At 36.8% G+C, this 15,745-nt stretch overlaps 1 protein-coding gene across 1 annotated transcript in view; it reads right to left on the bottom strand.

Moving 5' to 3' along the window:
- APLF (aprataxin and PNKP like factor) overlaps positions 1-15,745 on the bottom strand; it is a 77,987-nt gene that overhangs the window by 15,941 nt on the left and 46,301 nt on the right. Inside the window, exons 7-8 of the mRNA XM_004742094.3 lie at positions 9,733-10,088; positions 8,955-9,080 (exon numbers count right to left, since the gene is read on the bottom strand). Coding sequence (XP_004742151.1) covers positions 8,955-9,080; positions 9,733-10,088 — 482 coding nt within the window. The remainder of the gene's footprint in view (positions 1-8,954; positions 9,081-9,732; positions 10,089-15,745) is intronic.

Genomic DNA, 15,745 nt, shown 5'->3' with positions numbered 1-15,745 from the left:
TCTGTAAAGCAGGGATAATACTGCCTAGCTCACATAGGGTTGTTCGCAGGGTTAAATGAAGTAATAGGTATAAACACTTATAGGCTAATTAAGTATATTCCACGTGTCAGCTATTTTTATAGAAACAGAAATTAATTTTACTTTAAGACAGCCAACAATGTGTGAAAATTCTATGTGCCAGTAAAAGTAACTGCCAATTAAAAAGTGCATATGGAATGAAAAAATTCAAAAAATTCAAAAGTCTATTAAATAACAAAATATGGGGGAAAAGTATTGCCAATTAATACTAAATGGCTGAATTTTGTTTTTAATAATACATATTATTATGATAGGATATTTTCCTCATCATACTTCATATATTCATGGAATATTTTCTTTTTTTTTTTTTTTTTTAAAGATTTTCCTATTTGTTAGAGAGAGAGAGAGAGAGAGAGCACGTAAAAGAGAAAGCACAAGTGCAAGCCGGGGGAGAGGCAAGCAGAGGGAGAAGCAGACTCCCAGCTGAGCAGGGAGCCTGATGTGGGCCTTGATCCCAAGATGTCGAGATCATGACCCCAGCCCATGGCAAATGCTTAATTGACTGAGCCACCCAGGCATCCCTACAGAAAATTTTCTAACACTCAGCTGTGCATATTTCATTTTCAAAAATCAGTCATTTTATAACAAGGCAGAATGTCTTTTTCATATAACTCTGGGTTAAGGCTAAGTGGCAGTTTTGTGCAGCTCTGTGAGGGCACATGAGTATTTGAGATAACTTTCAAAGATAATGCCAAATTCCATCCAGGACTTTTTCCTAATGAATGGAAATACTCAGAGTTCATTCACAAAAGATTTACATCCATCATTTTTGCAAATGGCATTTTCTGTAACTTAGCAGACCTCAAAATCCTTTCTGAGTTTTTTTTTAATTACTCTTAATTATTAATGGCAATATTTGGTTTCTAAACATAAAACTATACACCCATAACCATACCAGGGTTCCAGGAACTGTTATATTTTAAAATATACATTTTCCAAAAAAAATTCTGATTTTAATGATATTGGTATTGGAATAAATACATATCTGAAGGAAGAACACTCCAGGAAAAGGAAATGGAAAATGTCTGTAAATTCACTAAGTCCCTGAGGTAGGAAACAAGCTAGAGTATTTGGAAAAACACACAGATTTGAAAAGCTCAAAGAGAATGAATGAGAAAGAAAACAGTACAACATGGAGTCAGAGAAGAACTTGCAAGCTACAGTAAAGAGCTTTGTCGGAAAATACTGGGAGATTTTGATTAAGAAAACATGATACAACTTAATTTTAGAGAATTATTCTGGGTGCTTATGGAAAATGAACCACTGGAGGGCAAGAGGAGAAACAAGGGTAACAGTTAAGAAGCAGTTAAGAAGTTAGTCAAGTTACGACTAACATGATAAGAGGTGGGGAAGAGAGAAGTGCTCAGTGCCTAATATATTTTCAAGGATGAAATGGCAAGAACTGCTGATGGACTGAAAGAGGGACATGAAGAAAAGAGAAAAATGAAGGCTGTTTCCAGGTTTGGAGCCTAAACACTGTTGGAAACGGTGAAGTCATTTACACAGGTGGAGAGCACTTAGGAAAGAGTTGTTTTCATGATAATAATCCAGAGTTCTGTTTCAGATGTATTAAGTTTGAACTACCTATTTTACAACCAAGTGTATGAGTCTGGAGCCATTTAATTGAATCAGATGCTCTCAGGAGTAAAAACAAATAGAGAAGGACCTCATTCAGGGAACCAAGCCCTGTGGCTTGGTGCTAATTACAGGTGGGGAAAAAGAGGAGGAGACAGGAGAGAAGGCTAAGGAAGAATTGGCCAGGAATATGACCGGTCTGGCTTTATGGAAATGAATAAATCACTCTCTGCTCTGGGCATTGCCATTACTGAGTATAGGACCCTGGAACACAAATGATCCAACCTCTGCGTTTCCCATGTTTTCATGAGGAATTGAAGCCCAGGAAAATCAAATGATAAGCAAAGTCATGCTACAGAGTTGGTACAACTATCTAGAACCCAGGGCTACTGACACTGTTTCTCCACCATAAAGCCCTACCTTAAGATTAACTAGGCAATGATAACAAGAACGGACTCATACTTTTTATTTTTGTTTAATTCCAAAGATTTTGTAACTTAATACCAAAACTTAAACCCACAATTTAAAATGAGCCTGAAGTACTATTTTACATCAGCTCCTATAAATAGTGACTACTGGCTTGCTGGATGCTCAGTATTTGCTCAGTAAGCGATCATACTATATTTTTGTTTTCATTCCAAAATAATTTATCTTGCATTTTTGAAAGTCGATATCTATTTTAAAATCTAAAGCAAAAAACATGAATCCTATGTTATCAAATATCTAAGTCTCAAAATTTAGAGGAAAAAGAAGAGTTAGTTAATATAGTCTTAATTAGATAATAAAAGAGTAAGCCAGCATAAGATAATGGAAAGTAGCCACTCTGTTAAATGAACATCATTACATTTACTATCCATGCCAAAAGAACTCTGAAAATTCTTATATACATGCAATTAACACTAAACATAACAAAAAAATAAAATTTCTCATTATGAAAACAGATGCATATTCAAATAAAGAAATAAGAAAAACAAAACCACAAAACACATTCCAGTACATTTTTTCAAGGCTACATAGACATAGTTGATGTTGTCACTACTATTTCTAAATGTAGTTTAAAAAAAATTATAGCCAAGTCTGAAGTAAAACTGCATAGCTGAGTCTTTGTATGTAGTCTAAGATACTTTCTTCAACGATGATATTCTTACATGTGATTAAAGAACTGCAAGCATGGCAGGCAATGATAGGTCACTTTCTCTATATGCGGATCCTATAAAAATGGATTAAAATTCTAACAACTTTGATTATTTGTAACCGTATATAAAATGACTAGGACACTTGGGTGGCTCAGTCAGTTAAGCGGCTACCTTAGGCTCTGGTCATGACCCCTCATCCTGGGACTGAGCCCCACATCAGGCTCCTTGCTCAGCGGGGAGCCTGCTTCACCCTCTGCCTGCCACTTCCCCTGCTTCTGCTCTCTCACTCTCTTGTTCTCTCTCTCTGATAAATAAATGAATGAATAAATAAATAAATAAAATCTTAAAAAAAAAAAAAAGACTGTTGGCCTTACATGATTGATTCTGGGAATCTTAACTACCAGGCAACTAGTTTCCTATTAAAACCTACTTATTGGGGCACCTGGGTGGCTCAGTGGGTTAAGCTGCTGCCTTCAGCTCCGGTCATGATCTCAGGGTCCTGGGATCAAGCACCGCATCAGGCTCTTTGCTCAGCAGGGAGCCTGCTTCCCCCCTCTCTGCCTGCCTCTCTGCCTACTTGTGATCTCTGTCAAATAAATAAATAAATAAATTTTTTTTTTAAAAAAACCTACTTATTTTGCCTCAAATAAAATAATACGAATTTATGTTAAACACACATTCCTAATTTTTATGAAGCAGCTCCCAAAAATCAGTATCCTCTGGCCTGAAGTGTACATCTGCACATATGATCAATTAAGATAACACTGCAATACGCTGGAATACTTTTCAAAAATAAAAGAGGAGAGGCGCCTGGATGGCTCAATCGACTGTGCAACTGACTCTCAGTTTTGGCTCAGGTTATGATCTCACGGTCCTGAGACTGAGCCCCATGTCAGGCTCCAACCTGGATGTGGAGCCTGTTTGAGATTCTCTCTCTCCTTCTCCTTCTACTTCCACCCTGCTCATGAGCACATGCATGTGCACTCGCTCTCTAAATAAAAAATACGAATAAATAAATAAGGAAATAGCAAAAAAATTTAGATCATAGCTATAAACTTGGATCAACAAATAACAAAAGAAAATGAATTTTCTTACTATCGAATACACTTTTTAAAAAACAAGTTATGCTTGTCGCAAAACACTGTGTTCCTTCAATTATACAGATCACGCTGCAGATTCCTGACAGTGAGAGCACTTACAGTTGATAACTATTACACTTCCTTACGCCATCCCTCTTAGAAGGTATTGCAATTATAAAAAAATAAAAAATAGGTCATTGGCTTCCAAAAAACATCAAGGCACCAACATTTTCATTTGCATAATACATACCTGCCTTAAGTGTTTAAATCTGAGGCAACGTTATGAGTTTGACTTCACATTTTTACACTAAACTGGTTGCAGATGGATTCCATTCATTTTAGCATATATATATTCTAAAGTTAGTGCCTAATTTAACAAACAAGAACAGGAGTAATACACTGCATAAAATCCTATTACACACCAGAGGAAGTGAATGAGTCAGAGGCAAACAGCAATCACTGGGTTATATCAGACATTAAGTATCTAATATTCTATTTCCGACAAGTATTAAGCTCATCAAATGCTTTAAATTGAGCACCTCTTCTGACAGACTATAGAGTAGAGCACGAAAAGAATAAATCAGATTTACTAATGGGCAAAGTACTTAAAATGACAACATTAACTAGTTCTTTCATATTACCATTTTTTCAGGCTGATTTAATTTTGTGAGGTTTAAAGATGTATAATGTCAGAAAATTTTAGTAATACTTGTAGTCTAGAAAAGAATAAAATTTAATAATTAAACATCTTTTTAAAACATCAACCTCTTATATGGGCTTTAGGAATCTTTGTTTTTACTATAGTATGCATTTAATATGTGATTCATATCTGTTTTTCTGTTTTACTCATGGGAATGAATGGCTGATAATTAAATATTATCCATATATGTGTACTTTGGTGTTTTCATATTTGCTCTATCATGATAAAAACTTTGACCATAGACAGCACTACTTGGAAATACACTATCACAAAAATGTAGGTAGCTGACATAGTATATAAAACTAAGATTATTTAGTGTATTGTACACAGCTGCGATCACTACATATTTCAAAAAGAGAAACTGAGTTGCACACATTCAAGGGATTAGAAGGTAAAACCAGAAAACAAAAAACAAAAAACCAACTCAGTGTTTCACTTGAGAGACTGTTTTCACTTGAGAATAATAATACTTACCCTGCTTTGTGAAGGCAAATTTTCAAAGATAAAAAGCAAACAAAAATGTTTCAGCAATAAACTTCATCTTCCTTCCAAATGTGTCAACAACCATCATGGAAAACAGGCTTATCACAGCTCTACTTTCATAATACATATATTTTTTACTTTTGTAAATATAGTAATTTCTGGCTGATTTTTGTGGGTTATTTTATGATTTCTGAGACTTTAGTATTTTTCTTCTGTGGCTATAGGAAAAATCTACCATGCATTTACATAAAACCTTGTTTTTAAACAAACCAGATTAGAACATTTTATCATTCTGATACAGTAGGCTTATATGTGTAATATATAAACACTGTAGCAATAAAAAATCAAGTCCCAAGATGGAGTTGCTCCTGCCTGGGGCCATGTTAGCAAACCAACACTTAAATAACTTTCATGTCCCTACAAATGCTCTCTTTGACCAAAAACATAATATATCCAGTCTGCCGATCCCCAAATGCCATACCAACTCTGGGTTGTATACTTATTTCCTTGTTTTTTCTCACCTCTAATAAGGTTGAATCTGTGGCCCCAACTAATCAGATATTTTGTATTTTTCTCTTCCTTGTTCTTTATTCTTTATCCTCTAAAAGTTTCCCACCTTCCAACCTATTCTGCATCCTGGGATGGAGCCCAATGTGGGCTCCTGGCTCAGAGGGGTCTGCTTCTGCCCCTCCCACTGCTTGCATAGTGTGTACATTCATGTTGCTCTCTCCCCCTCTCTCAAATAAATAAAATCCTAAAAAAAAAAAAAAAGATATATTCTTGCAAATCAAGATTGTTAAAGAGTAAATTGCTAGAACTAAAGTAATGTTATATTATGATCAATGACATATCTACTAGAGCATGTTTTTTGCCTAAATAATAATAATGATGATGTGTCAAGAAAGGGTATATAAATGTATGTCATGCTTCCATAACTAGGGTTTCTTCTACCGTCTTGATGATCTGAAAAATTCACAATTTCTTCAAAGTAACTTATCTAGAGTTGCTTTTTTTTTTTAACTCCAAAATATTACTTTGCCAACTGAATAAAAAACAAACACTCTAATACTTTAGAAAGCCATGAACAGGGGTGCCTGGGTGGCTCAGTAAGTTAAGCATCTGCCTTTGGCTCTGGTCATGATCTCCAAGTCCTGGGATCAAGCCCCCCCATTGGTCTCCCTACTCAGTGGGGAGTCTGATTCTCCTTCTCTCTCTGCCCCTCCTCTGTGCTTGTGCTCTCTCTCTCTCAAACAGATAAAATGTTAAAAAAATAAAGAAAGGAAGGAAGCCAACCAGCCAGCCAGTCATAAGTAACAATGGTGGAGTCCGGCCCTGCCACAGAGAAATGCTGGAATGGAGCAAGGAAGAGACTTGGTTTTCATCTCACTGGCTTTAGAGTCTTTGGCAACTCATTAACCTTTCTTATTCCCATTCCTTTATTCCTTTAGTAGTCAGAGTAAGCAATCATATCTATCATTCTCCAAGAGTCTCTCTGAACTATAATTAAAATTAACAAGGGAAAAAACCCTTCAGATTTTATCTCCAAGTTGAACCAACACACCAAGCAGCTAAAGAGATGAAAAAAAAAATACACTCGATGTATATATACAAATATTTAGATCTAGATCTGAAAGTTTCTATTAGCATATGCAGGTCACTGGATTTGGAGTAATTTCTCTTGCCTACTCACAGTTCTGACCTCTCGTAAAGAGACTGATGACATGGAAGCAGCAATTTTTGACATTATTTTGACAGTATTTCACATTTGATGATTCTTAGGAAGGTTTTATATTTCACATTCATTCCTCTCAACAATAGGCACATTTGGATTTTGCTGCTAGGAAGGGCACAGGACATCATGGCCGGTTAATATCTTAACCACCAGGGAAAAAACCCTGATAAACCGTCAAAATTATTTTTATGACAGAACTGTGGAAGCAATGAGAATTTTGGGTTATCTAAAATTCCACAGAGAAAAAGCCCTTCCTAGGTTAGCTGACAATCACTGGTATTTTCTTCCCTAGAGGTCTTTGCCTGTTCTTGGTGTGGACTGAAGATTTGAGTCACCTGGAGGAACTCTAGTTGAAGAAAGAGAAACTTGTAGAGCTTTTCATGGGCTCATGGGGTTGTCAGGACAATTTGAAAACTAAAGGAACCCCAAACACGAGGCTGATTCTTCCTAAGAAATACCTGTTGAGTTCCTGGGAAGTATAAGAGGTTTAACGTTTGTGCCTGGAACTTCACATTGGTAGAATGAAATCTCTAATTCATGTTGTTATTTCAGAGATGAAGCCCCACTAGGGAGAAAGGATCTGCAACAAACATATAACTAGTCTCCTCTCAAGAAATGTGCCAGATTTTAGGATGCATGGGTGGTAGCCTAATTGGCTAAACTCAGAATGCCCGAAGGGAAGTTTCAGAGCTAAGAAGACAGAGACCTGCTTTTCTGTTAAATGTCTAGACAAGCCATGCCAAAGGAACACAGACAAACCAAAGGCATATTGAGTTTTATTAAAATAACAACGTAGGTATTACTTATAATCCAAATCTCTGACTGGACAGAGATGACTAGCCCTATCTGCCAAACAGAGTGGGGGGGGATGCTCACTAATGGAAAATAACATGCATAAAATGCAGTATCAGAAATTATGAACTCTGTAAATAGGTTTATCAGCAGCCTAGACACATGAGAAGAGAGAATTACTAAACTCTAAGACAAGCAACAGCAAATATCCAATCTGAGGCACAGAGGTAAAAAAAAAGAAAAGTAATGGAAAGAATGAAACAATGTATATGGGACATAGGGGACACAGTCAAAAGACTTAACATGGTTAACTGGAGTAGAAGAATGAGGGAAGACATAGAAAGAGGCAGAATAATATCTGAGAGATGAGATAATAGCTAAGCAATGTCTTCAAACTAACAAAGACAAACAACATGCAAAAAAGCTCAGTGAACCCCAGACAAGATAGATGTTAAAAAAAAAAAAAATCATACCTAAATACAGGTTAAACAGTTGAAAGTAAAAGCAATGAAGGGCATCTGGCTGGTTCACCTGGTAAAACATGAGACTCTTAATCTTGGATCATGAGTTTGAGCCCCACATTAAGGGTAGAGTTTACTTAAAAAAAAAAAAAAGGTCATGATCAAAATCTTAAAAATGGCCAGAGGAAAGGAAAGGATGGTTAATTTCAAGACAATAAGACAAACAAGTAACTTTTAACAGAAACTACAGATGCATGAGTCAATGGAACATCTTTAAAGTGACGGACAAAAAACCAAAGGTGCCAAGCTAAAATTCTACACCCAGTGAAAAGATGAAAAGAGCCATCAATCAATTGATCAATTAGGACATATTCAGATACACAAAAGCTGAAAGAATCCTTTCCCCGTAAGATTTTCACTAAAGAAATACTAAAAGAACTTCCTAAGCCTAAGAAAATGATTTCAGATAAATTCTTCGGTGCATGATACAGACATGCTATGAAAGGAAAGAGAAGAAGGTGCTTTTCTTTTAGGATCAAATTTCATGTGTTGGGAAGAATGGCACAGTGGCAGAAGTTGACGAAAGCAGAGATAACATCCTGAATTGATTTATGTCACACTAAGGAGCCTGGATCGAGTGTATGTATGATGGGGTAACATCGACAGTTTTTCAATGATCTGATTTGCATTTTAGGAAGTTAGAAATGAGGAACAATTTCAGACATTTACAAGGCTAATAACTTGAACAATTTATAATTATCTAAAAGAAATATTATAGTCCTACCTATTAACAAAATGAAAACCTACTATTTATGGAAGTGTAAAGGCTTGAAGTGAGAAGTTGCCGGCCATTTCTTCTGAATATACCACAGAGACTAAGGAGAAAAGGAGTACAACCTAACATTTTGGTGTACATACCTGTAACAAGATGCTCCATAGGGACATTCAGGCCGGTCATCAGCCTCATCTTGATACATGACTTGGACACCTCCATAATCACTATCACCAGGGTGACTGAAGTGTTGAAAGTGAACAGGATTCTTCCTATGAGGGTAGCAAATATACTGTCAGAAAAAAACCATTAATAGGATACATGAGAGTTCTAGATATACTACAAAAAATAATTAATAGGATATAGCAGGAAACCAACTAATGCATATCTAATTATTCCAGACATTGAACCAATGTGCTACATTGTTAAAAATAAAGCTCATGACATCTGGTTGGCACAGAACTCTCATGGTAGCAAAATAAAAGCATCATGATGATTCAAAAGCACAATTAGAAAAATATAAAGGGAAAACACAAGTATAGTAAGACACCTTAAACACAACTTAACAATTCTTTTGAGAGTTATATTATATACGACAACTATTTATGAGGACATCTTTCTAATATCTAAATAAGACATTAAATAAGTAGGTATGGGTGGTTCAGTTCTCAAGTCTGGATTTCCTAGTTCATGTCCTTGCATTAATCAGCGTGTCTACATATGAAACAATTCCTCCACTGTATCTTGAAAGCTTCTAGCAAGATTTACAGCACTGAATCCTGAGAAAGTGTAAACAAGCAGAAACATGATAAAGCTCCTTACCCTTAGTTCAGTGTGTTTTACTAGGCTTTTAATACACATATACTACATAGCCACCTGCTATGGAAATAATGGAATTCCAGGCTACCTGTAATTTCATTTTACCTGTAGCAGTTTGCCCCATACATGCAGGACGTCCTCTTGATCTTGTTTTCTTCAGAACCTTGTGCAACTGAGTCAGTTGCCTTTGCATGCAAAGTTTCAGGATTGGAGAGTTCAGAGCTGGACTCAGAAGGAGATCCTTGAGACTCCTCTTGGTAGAACTTGTCCTGGGCACTCAAGTGACTCTCAGAAGAGCTCATCACCTTGCCTTCTTTACTTTGTGTTTCTTTCACAATACTTTTATGTTCAGGAACCTTACCAAGTTCCTCTATTGGGATTTCATTTCTCTGTGTACTAGCCTTCATATCATTCACCTCTGTATTACTTAATGTGATTGCAGAACATGACCTTGGCATTGCCTACAAAGACAAATCAGAAAAAAGGTATTAGAAATAAATGAAAGATGTTTTAAAAGAAATATGTAAGCTTAAGCAAAAAGGCATGAAACTGTAAGATTCATTCAACATGTATAACTTTTAAACTTTTAAGATTCACAATGAAACAAGATGGGATTGGGAGGGAGACAAATCATAAGTGACTCTTAATCTCACAAAACAAACTAAGGGTTGCTGGGGAGAGGGGTGTTGGGAGAAGGGGAGTGGGGTTATGGACATTGGGGAGGGTATGTGCTATGGTGAGTGCTGTGAAGTGTGTAAACCTAGCGATTCACAGACCTGTACCCCTGGGGATAAAAATATATTATATGTTTATAAAAAATAAAAATTACAAAAAAAGATTCATATTTTAAAGTTATTAAAAACGCCACTTTCCATGTCTGTAATTTGGTTACTTTAAACCAATTTACAGTTATTAGAAAAGGAATATACAGGGACACCTGACTGGCACAGTCAGAAGACCATGTGACTCTTGATCTCAGGGTTGTGAGATCAAGCCCCACACTGGGTGTAGAAATTACCTTAAAAAAAAAAGAAAATCTGGGGTGCCTGGGTGGCTCGGTGGGTTGGGGCCTCTGCCTTCCGTTTGGGTCATGGTCCCAGGGTCCTGGGATTGAGCCCCACATCGGGTTCTCTGCTCGGCAGGGGGCCTGCTTGCTTTCCTCTCTGCCTGCCTCTCTGCCTGCCTATGATCTCTGTCAGGTAAATAAATAGAATCTTTAAAAAAAAAAAAATCTTTAAAAAAGAAAAGAAAATCCAAGCAGAAAATCAATAAAGAAACAAGAGCATTGAATGACACATTGGACCAGATGGACCTCATAGATACATACAGAACATTCCACCCTAAAACAACAGAATACTCATTCTTCTCAAGTACACATGGAACCTTCTCCAGAATAGACCACATACTGGGTCACAAATCAGGGCTCAACCGATACCAAAAGACACAGATTATTCCCTGCATATTCTCAGATCACAATGCTTTGAAACTGGAGCTCAATCACAAGGAAAAGTTTGGAAGGAACTCAAACACCTGGAAGCTAAAGACCGCCATGCTTAAGAATGCTTGGATCAACCAGACAATCAAAGAAGAACTTAAAACAATTCATGGAAACCAATGAGAATGAAGACACTTCGGCCCCAAACCTATGGGATACAGCAAAGGCAGTCCTAAGGGGGAAATACATAACCATCCAAGCCTCCCTCAAAAAATTTGAAAAATCCAGAATACACCAGCTGTCTCTACACCTTAAAGAACTGGAGAATCAACAACAAGTTAAGCCAATTCCACACACAAGAAGGGAAATAATCAAGATTAGAGCAGAGATCAATGAGATAGAAACTAGAGATACAATAGAACGTATCAAGGAAACTAGAAGCTGGTTTTTTGAAAGAATCAATAAGATCGATAACCATTGGCCACACTAATCCAAAAGAAAAGAGAGAAAGCTCAAATTAATACAATTATGAATGAAAAGGGAGAGATCACAACTAACACCAAGGAAATAGAAATAATCATCAGAAGTTATTATCAACAGTTATATGCCAATAAGTTAAGGAACCTAGATGAAATGGATGCATTCCTGGAAAATTATAAACTCCCAAAATTGAACCAAGAAGAAACTGATAACCTGAATAAACCGATATCTAGTAACAAGATTGAAGCAGTGATCAAAAACCTCCCAAAAAACAAGAGCCCAGGACCTGAGAGATTCGCTGGGGAACTCTACCAAACTTTCAAAGAAATAACACCTATTCTCCTGAAGCTGTTTCAAAAAATTGAAGCAGAAAGAAAACTTCCAGACTCTTTTTATGAAGTCAGCATTACCTTGATCCCCAAACCAGGTAAAGACCCCACCAAAAAGGAGAATTTCAAACCAATATTACTGATGAATATGGATCCTAAGATTCTCAACAAGATCCGAGTAAACAGGATCCAATAGCACATTAAAAAGATTATCCACCATGACCAGGTGAGATTTATCCCTGGGTTACAAGGATGGTTCAATATTCAAAAGACAAAAGGCTGATATCCAGGATCTATAAAGAACTTCTCAAACTCAACACACACAAAACAGATAATCTCGTCAAAAAATGGGCAGAAGACATGAACAGACACTTCTCCAATGAAGACATACAAATGGCTATCAGACACATGAAAAAATGTTCATCATCACTAGCCATCAGGGAGATTCAAGTTAAAACCACATTGAGATACCACCTTACACCAGTTAGAATGGCCAAAATTAGCAAGACAGGAAACGTGTGTTGGAGAGGATGTAGAGAAAGGGGAACCCTCTTACACTGTTGGTGGGAATGCAAGTTGGTGCAGCCACTTTGTAGAACAGTGCGGAGATTCCTTAAGAAATTAAAAACAGAGCTTCCCTATGACCCTGCAATTGCACTACTGGGTATTTACCCCAAAGATACAGATGTAGTGAAAAGAAGGGCCATCTGTACCCCTATGTTCATAGCAGCAATGGCCACAGTCGCCAAACTGCGGAAAGAACCAAGATGCCCTTCAACGGACGAATGGATAAGGAAGATGTGGTCCATATACACTATGGAGTATTACGCCTCCATCAGAATGGATGAATACCTAACTTTTGTATCAACATGGACGGGACTGGAAGAGATTATGCTGAGTGAAGTAAGTCAAGCAGAGAGAGTCAATTATCATATGGTTTCACTTATTTGTGGAGCATAACAAATAACATGGAGGACGTAGGGAGATGGAGAGAAGGGAGTTAAGGGAAACTGGAAGGTGAAGATGAACCATGAGAGACTATAGACTCTGAAAAACAACCTGAGGGTTTTGAAGGGGTTGGGGGTGGGAGGTTGGGGGAGCCAGGTGGTGAGTATTATGGAGGGCACATATTACATGGAGCACTGGGCGTGGTGCATAAACAATAAATTCTGTTAGGCTGAAAAGAATTTAAAAAATATATTAAAAAAATCTTTAAAAAAGAAAAGAAAATATATAACTGTATCAAACATTTACAATCACATCAAGCATTCATTGAAAAAGAACCAGAAAAATACAAATGAAACATTAAGAGAATACAACTTTGCTTCCATTTGAATATAATTTTTCCCTGAACACTACTAGTCTTTTAAACTCCCTGTTCAATAATGTGTCATGCTCTTAACTTGTACTGTCTTTATAATTTCTGTTACTGAAATACTTATTTCTACCCTCTAAATATAATCATGACTTTTTCCCCTTCAGTTGAATGGTAAAATTGCTCCTCCCTCACATAGAAAAACTTGGATGAAGCTGTGTCACAACAAACTCAGAAAATAAATATGATTTCTTTGAAGTGGTCGGATAAAAGTTTCAGTTTAACCAAAAAGGTGTTTTGAACCAAGTAAACATTCTCATTAGCACTGCAGAAACTTTTTAATACGTACTTACTACCAGGACAAACAGTAAGCCTATTCGTATCCTATTAAAAATGACTCCTTAATTACCTAACTTCCTGTGGAGTAGAAACATAGCTCCAATAAACTTCAGTCCTCCTGGTAACCACTACTGGGATGTGCTGACAACATAACAGGTATATGTGAAGGTTCAAACCCATTTATAACTAAGGATTCGTGTATGCTGGCTGCCACCTGGAGAAAACTGGTTTTGATATCACTTAATATCCAATGGCTCACATTTCCTGAGAAGATACTCATTAGCATGACTTCTTTGGGACTAATTAAATTTTTTTAAAGATTTGTTTTATTTATTTGAGAGATAGAGAGAGACAGCATGAGAGGGGAGAGGTCAGAGGAAGAAGCAGACTCCCTGTCGAGGAGGGAGCCGGATGTGGGACTCCATCCTAAGACGCTAGGATCATGACCTGAGGTGAAGGCAGTTGTTTAACCAACTGAGCCACCAAATGTCCAATTACTTAAATGTTCTGATAGTCTTTTCTTTTTTCATATATATATATGTATATGTGTATATATATATATATATATATATATATTTAACCATTGCCATTTATCATTTACCAATTTTGCCATTCAACTATATATATATATATTTTTTTTTTTTTTTGAGAGTTAGAGAGAGAGTGAGCATGAGCCAGGGCAGGGGAATGGTGGGCAGAAGGAGAGGGAGAGGGACAAGCAGACTTCCTGCTGAGCAGGCAAAGTGGGGCTCAATCCCAGGCCTCTGGATCATGACTTGAGCTGAAGGCAGACACTTAACCAGCTGAGCCACCCAGGTGCCCCTGATCTTTGCTTTTTTAAGATACATAGTATGTAAGTTTTTTTAAAAGGCTATCCAAACTGACTAAAGATCTTGCAAAAGGAACCTAGTTCTTACCATATTTCTTGAATGGTAATAAACAACCTATAAGAAAGGCAACCTGGCTACCTCTTGGAGCTAACCCTCACCTGGTGGTATTCATGCCACAATTCTCTAAAACACCTACTCTTTTCTCCCACACTGCTCAGTTACACCCTGATCTCATCTCCCGCCAATACAGGACCAAACTCACACATGCCAGGGACTGGAACTCTTGGGTAGGAATGGGACAATCCTGACCCACCTTCCCCTTGGCAGTTCCTAACCGAGTCAACTCACCAATTTTCTTTTTCCCTGTTTATGTAGAAACAGCGCAGGTTAGTAATCCCTTGGCTAAGCAAATGTCCAATAAAATGTCAGTCTCTTGTTCCTGTTGGCATCTCTAAACTCCACAGTGAATTGTTTTAGAGTGCTTTCTCTCTTGGTTTCAAAGACAGAACATAACATCTCCCCACAAACAGAGCACTCCCCCAAAACTTAAAATCTTCTGGCCTCTCGGGTTTCTTTGTATAAAGCCTAGCGGGGGTGGGGGGCAGAGGTAGGATGATGAACCCTTCTCATTCCTTTCAATAAGCCTCACAGGGAAAGGCTTGACTCTTACAGCTGGGGGTCCTTTCAATCATGAGATACTTATACTTAGAACTTTTGTCCCCAGCTTTGGGCCTCAGTAGCAGTTTGGAATTGATAGGGTAAAAAAAAAAAAAAAATCCCATTCAATATCCTGTCAATTATTATAGGGAAAAAAGAGACACAACTAGAGAAGCAGTTAAATAAGTTAGAATCCATTCTTACCATGAAACACTATGCAAAGGTTGAAAATTAATAGATTTCTCTCTACATATAAGATTTTTAAATTAAAGAATCTTATATATATATACAAATATATATACATACACATATACATATACACACACACCCAATTCTGTTTAGCTTAAAAAAAAAAAAATCCCTGTCCACCTATGTATTTACTTGTATAAATTCAAATAAAAATGTTTAGAAGGATACAAACCAAAACAGTAGTAAGGCCAATGGGATTGAAGGATAAGGCAAATCAAGATTTTTACTTTATACTTCACATGTTCTAACATTCTTTTTTGAATAACCGCATGCATTTTTTGGCCATTTAAAAAATAGAAAACAGGCCAAAGAAAACAAAAGATAAATGTTTAACATTATTTCAACTCTACTGTTTTTTTTTTTCAATCTTCACAAAGAATAATTAACATACTAATTTATTCTAAAAGAGAAAGAAATGATAAAGTCACAGATACCAATACTGTGGATCAGGGGTTCTCAAATATATTTTAGGAGGCACAAAAGC

Source organism: Mustela putorius, unplaced genomic scaffold, assembly GCF_011764305.1.
Source record: "Mustela putorius furo isolate JIRA1106 unplaced genomic scaffold, ASM1176430v1.1 tig00000224_pilon_pilon_pilon, whole genome shotgun sequence".
Taxonomy (NCBI): Eukaryota; Metazoa; Chordata; class Mammalia; order Carnivora; family Mustelidae; genus Mustela; species Mustela putorius.
This window is presented reverse-complemented; position numbering and strand designations above follow the sequence as displayed.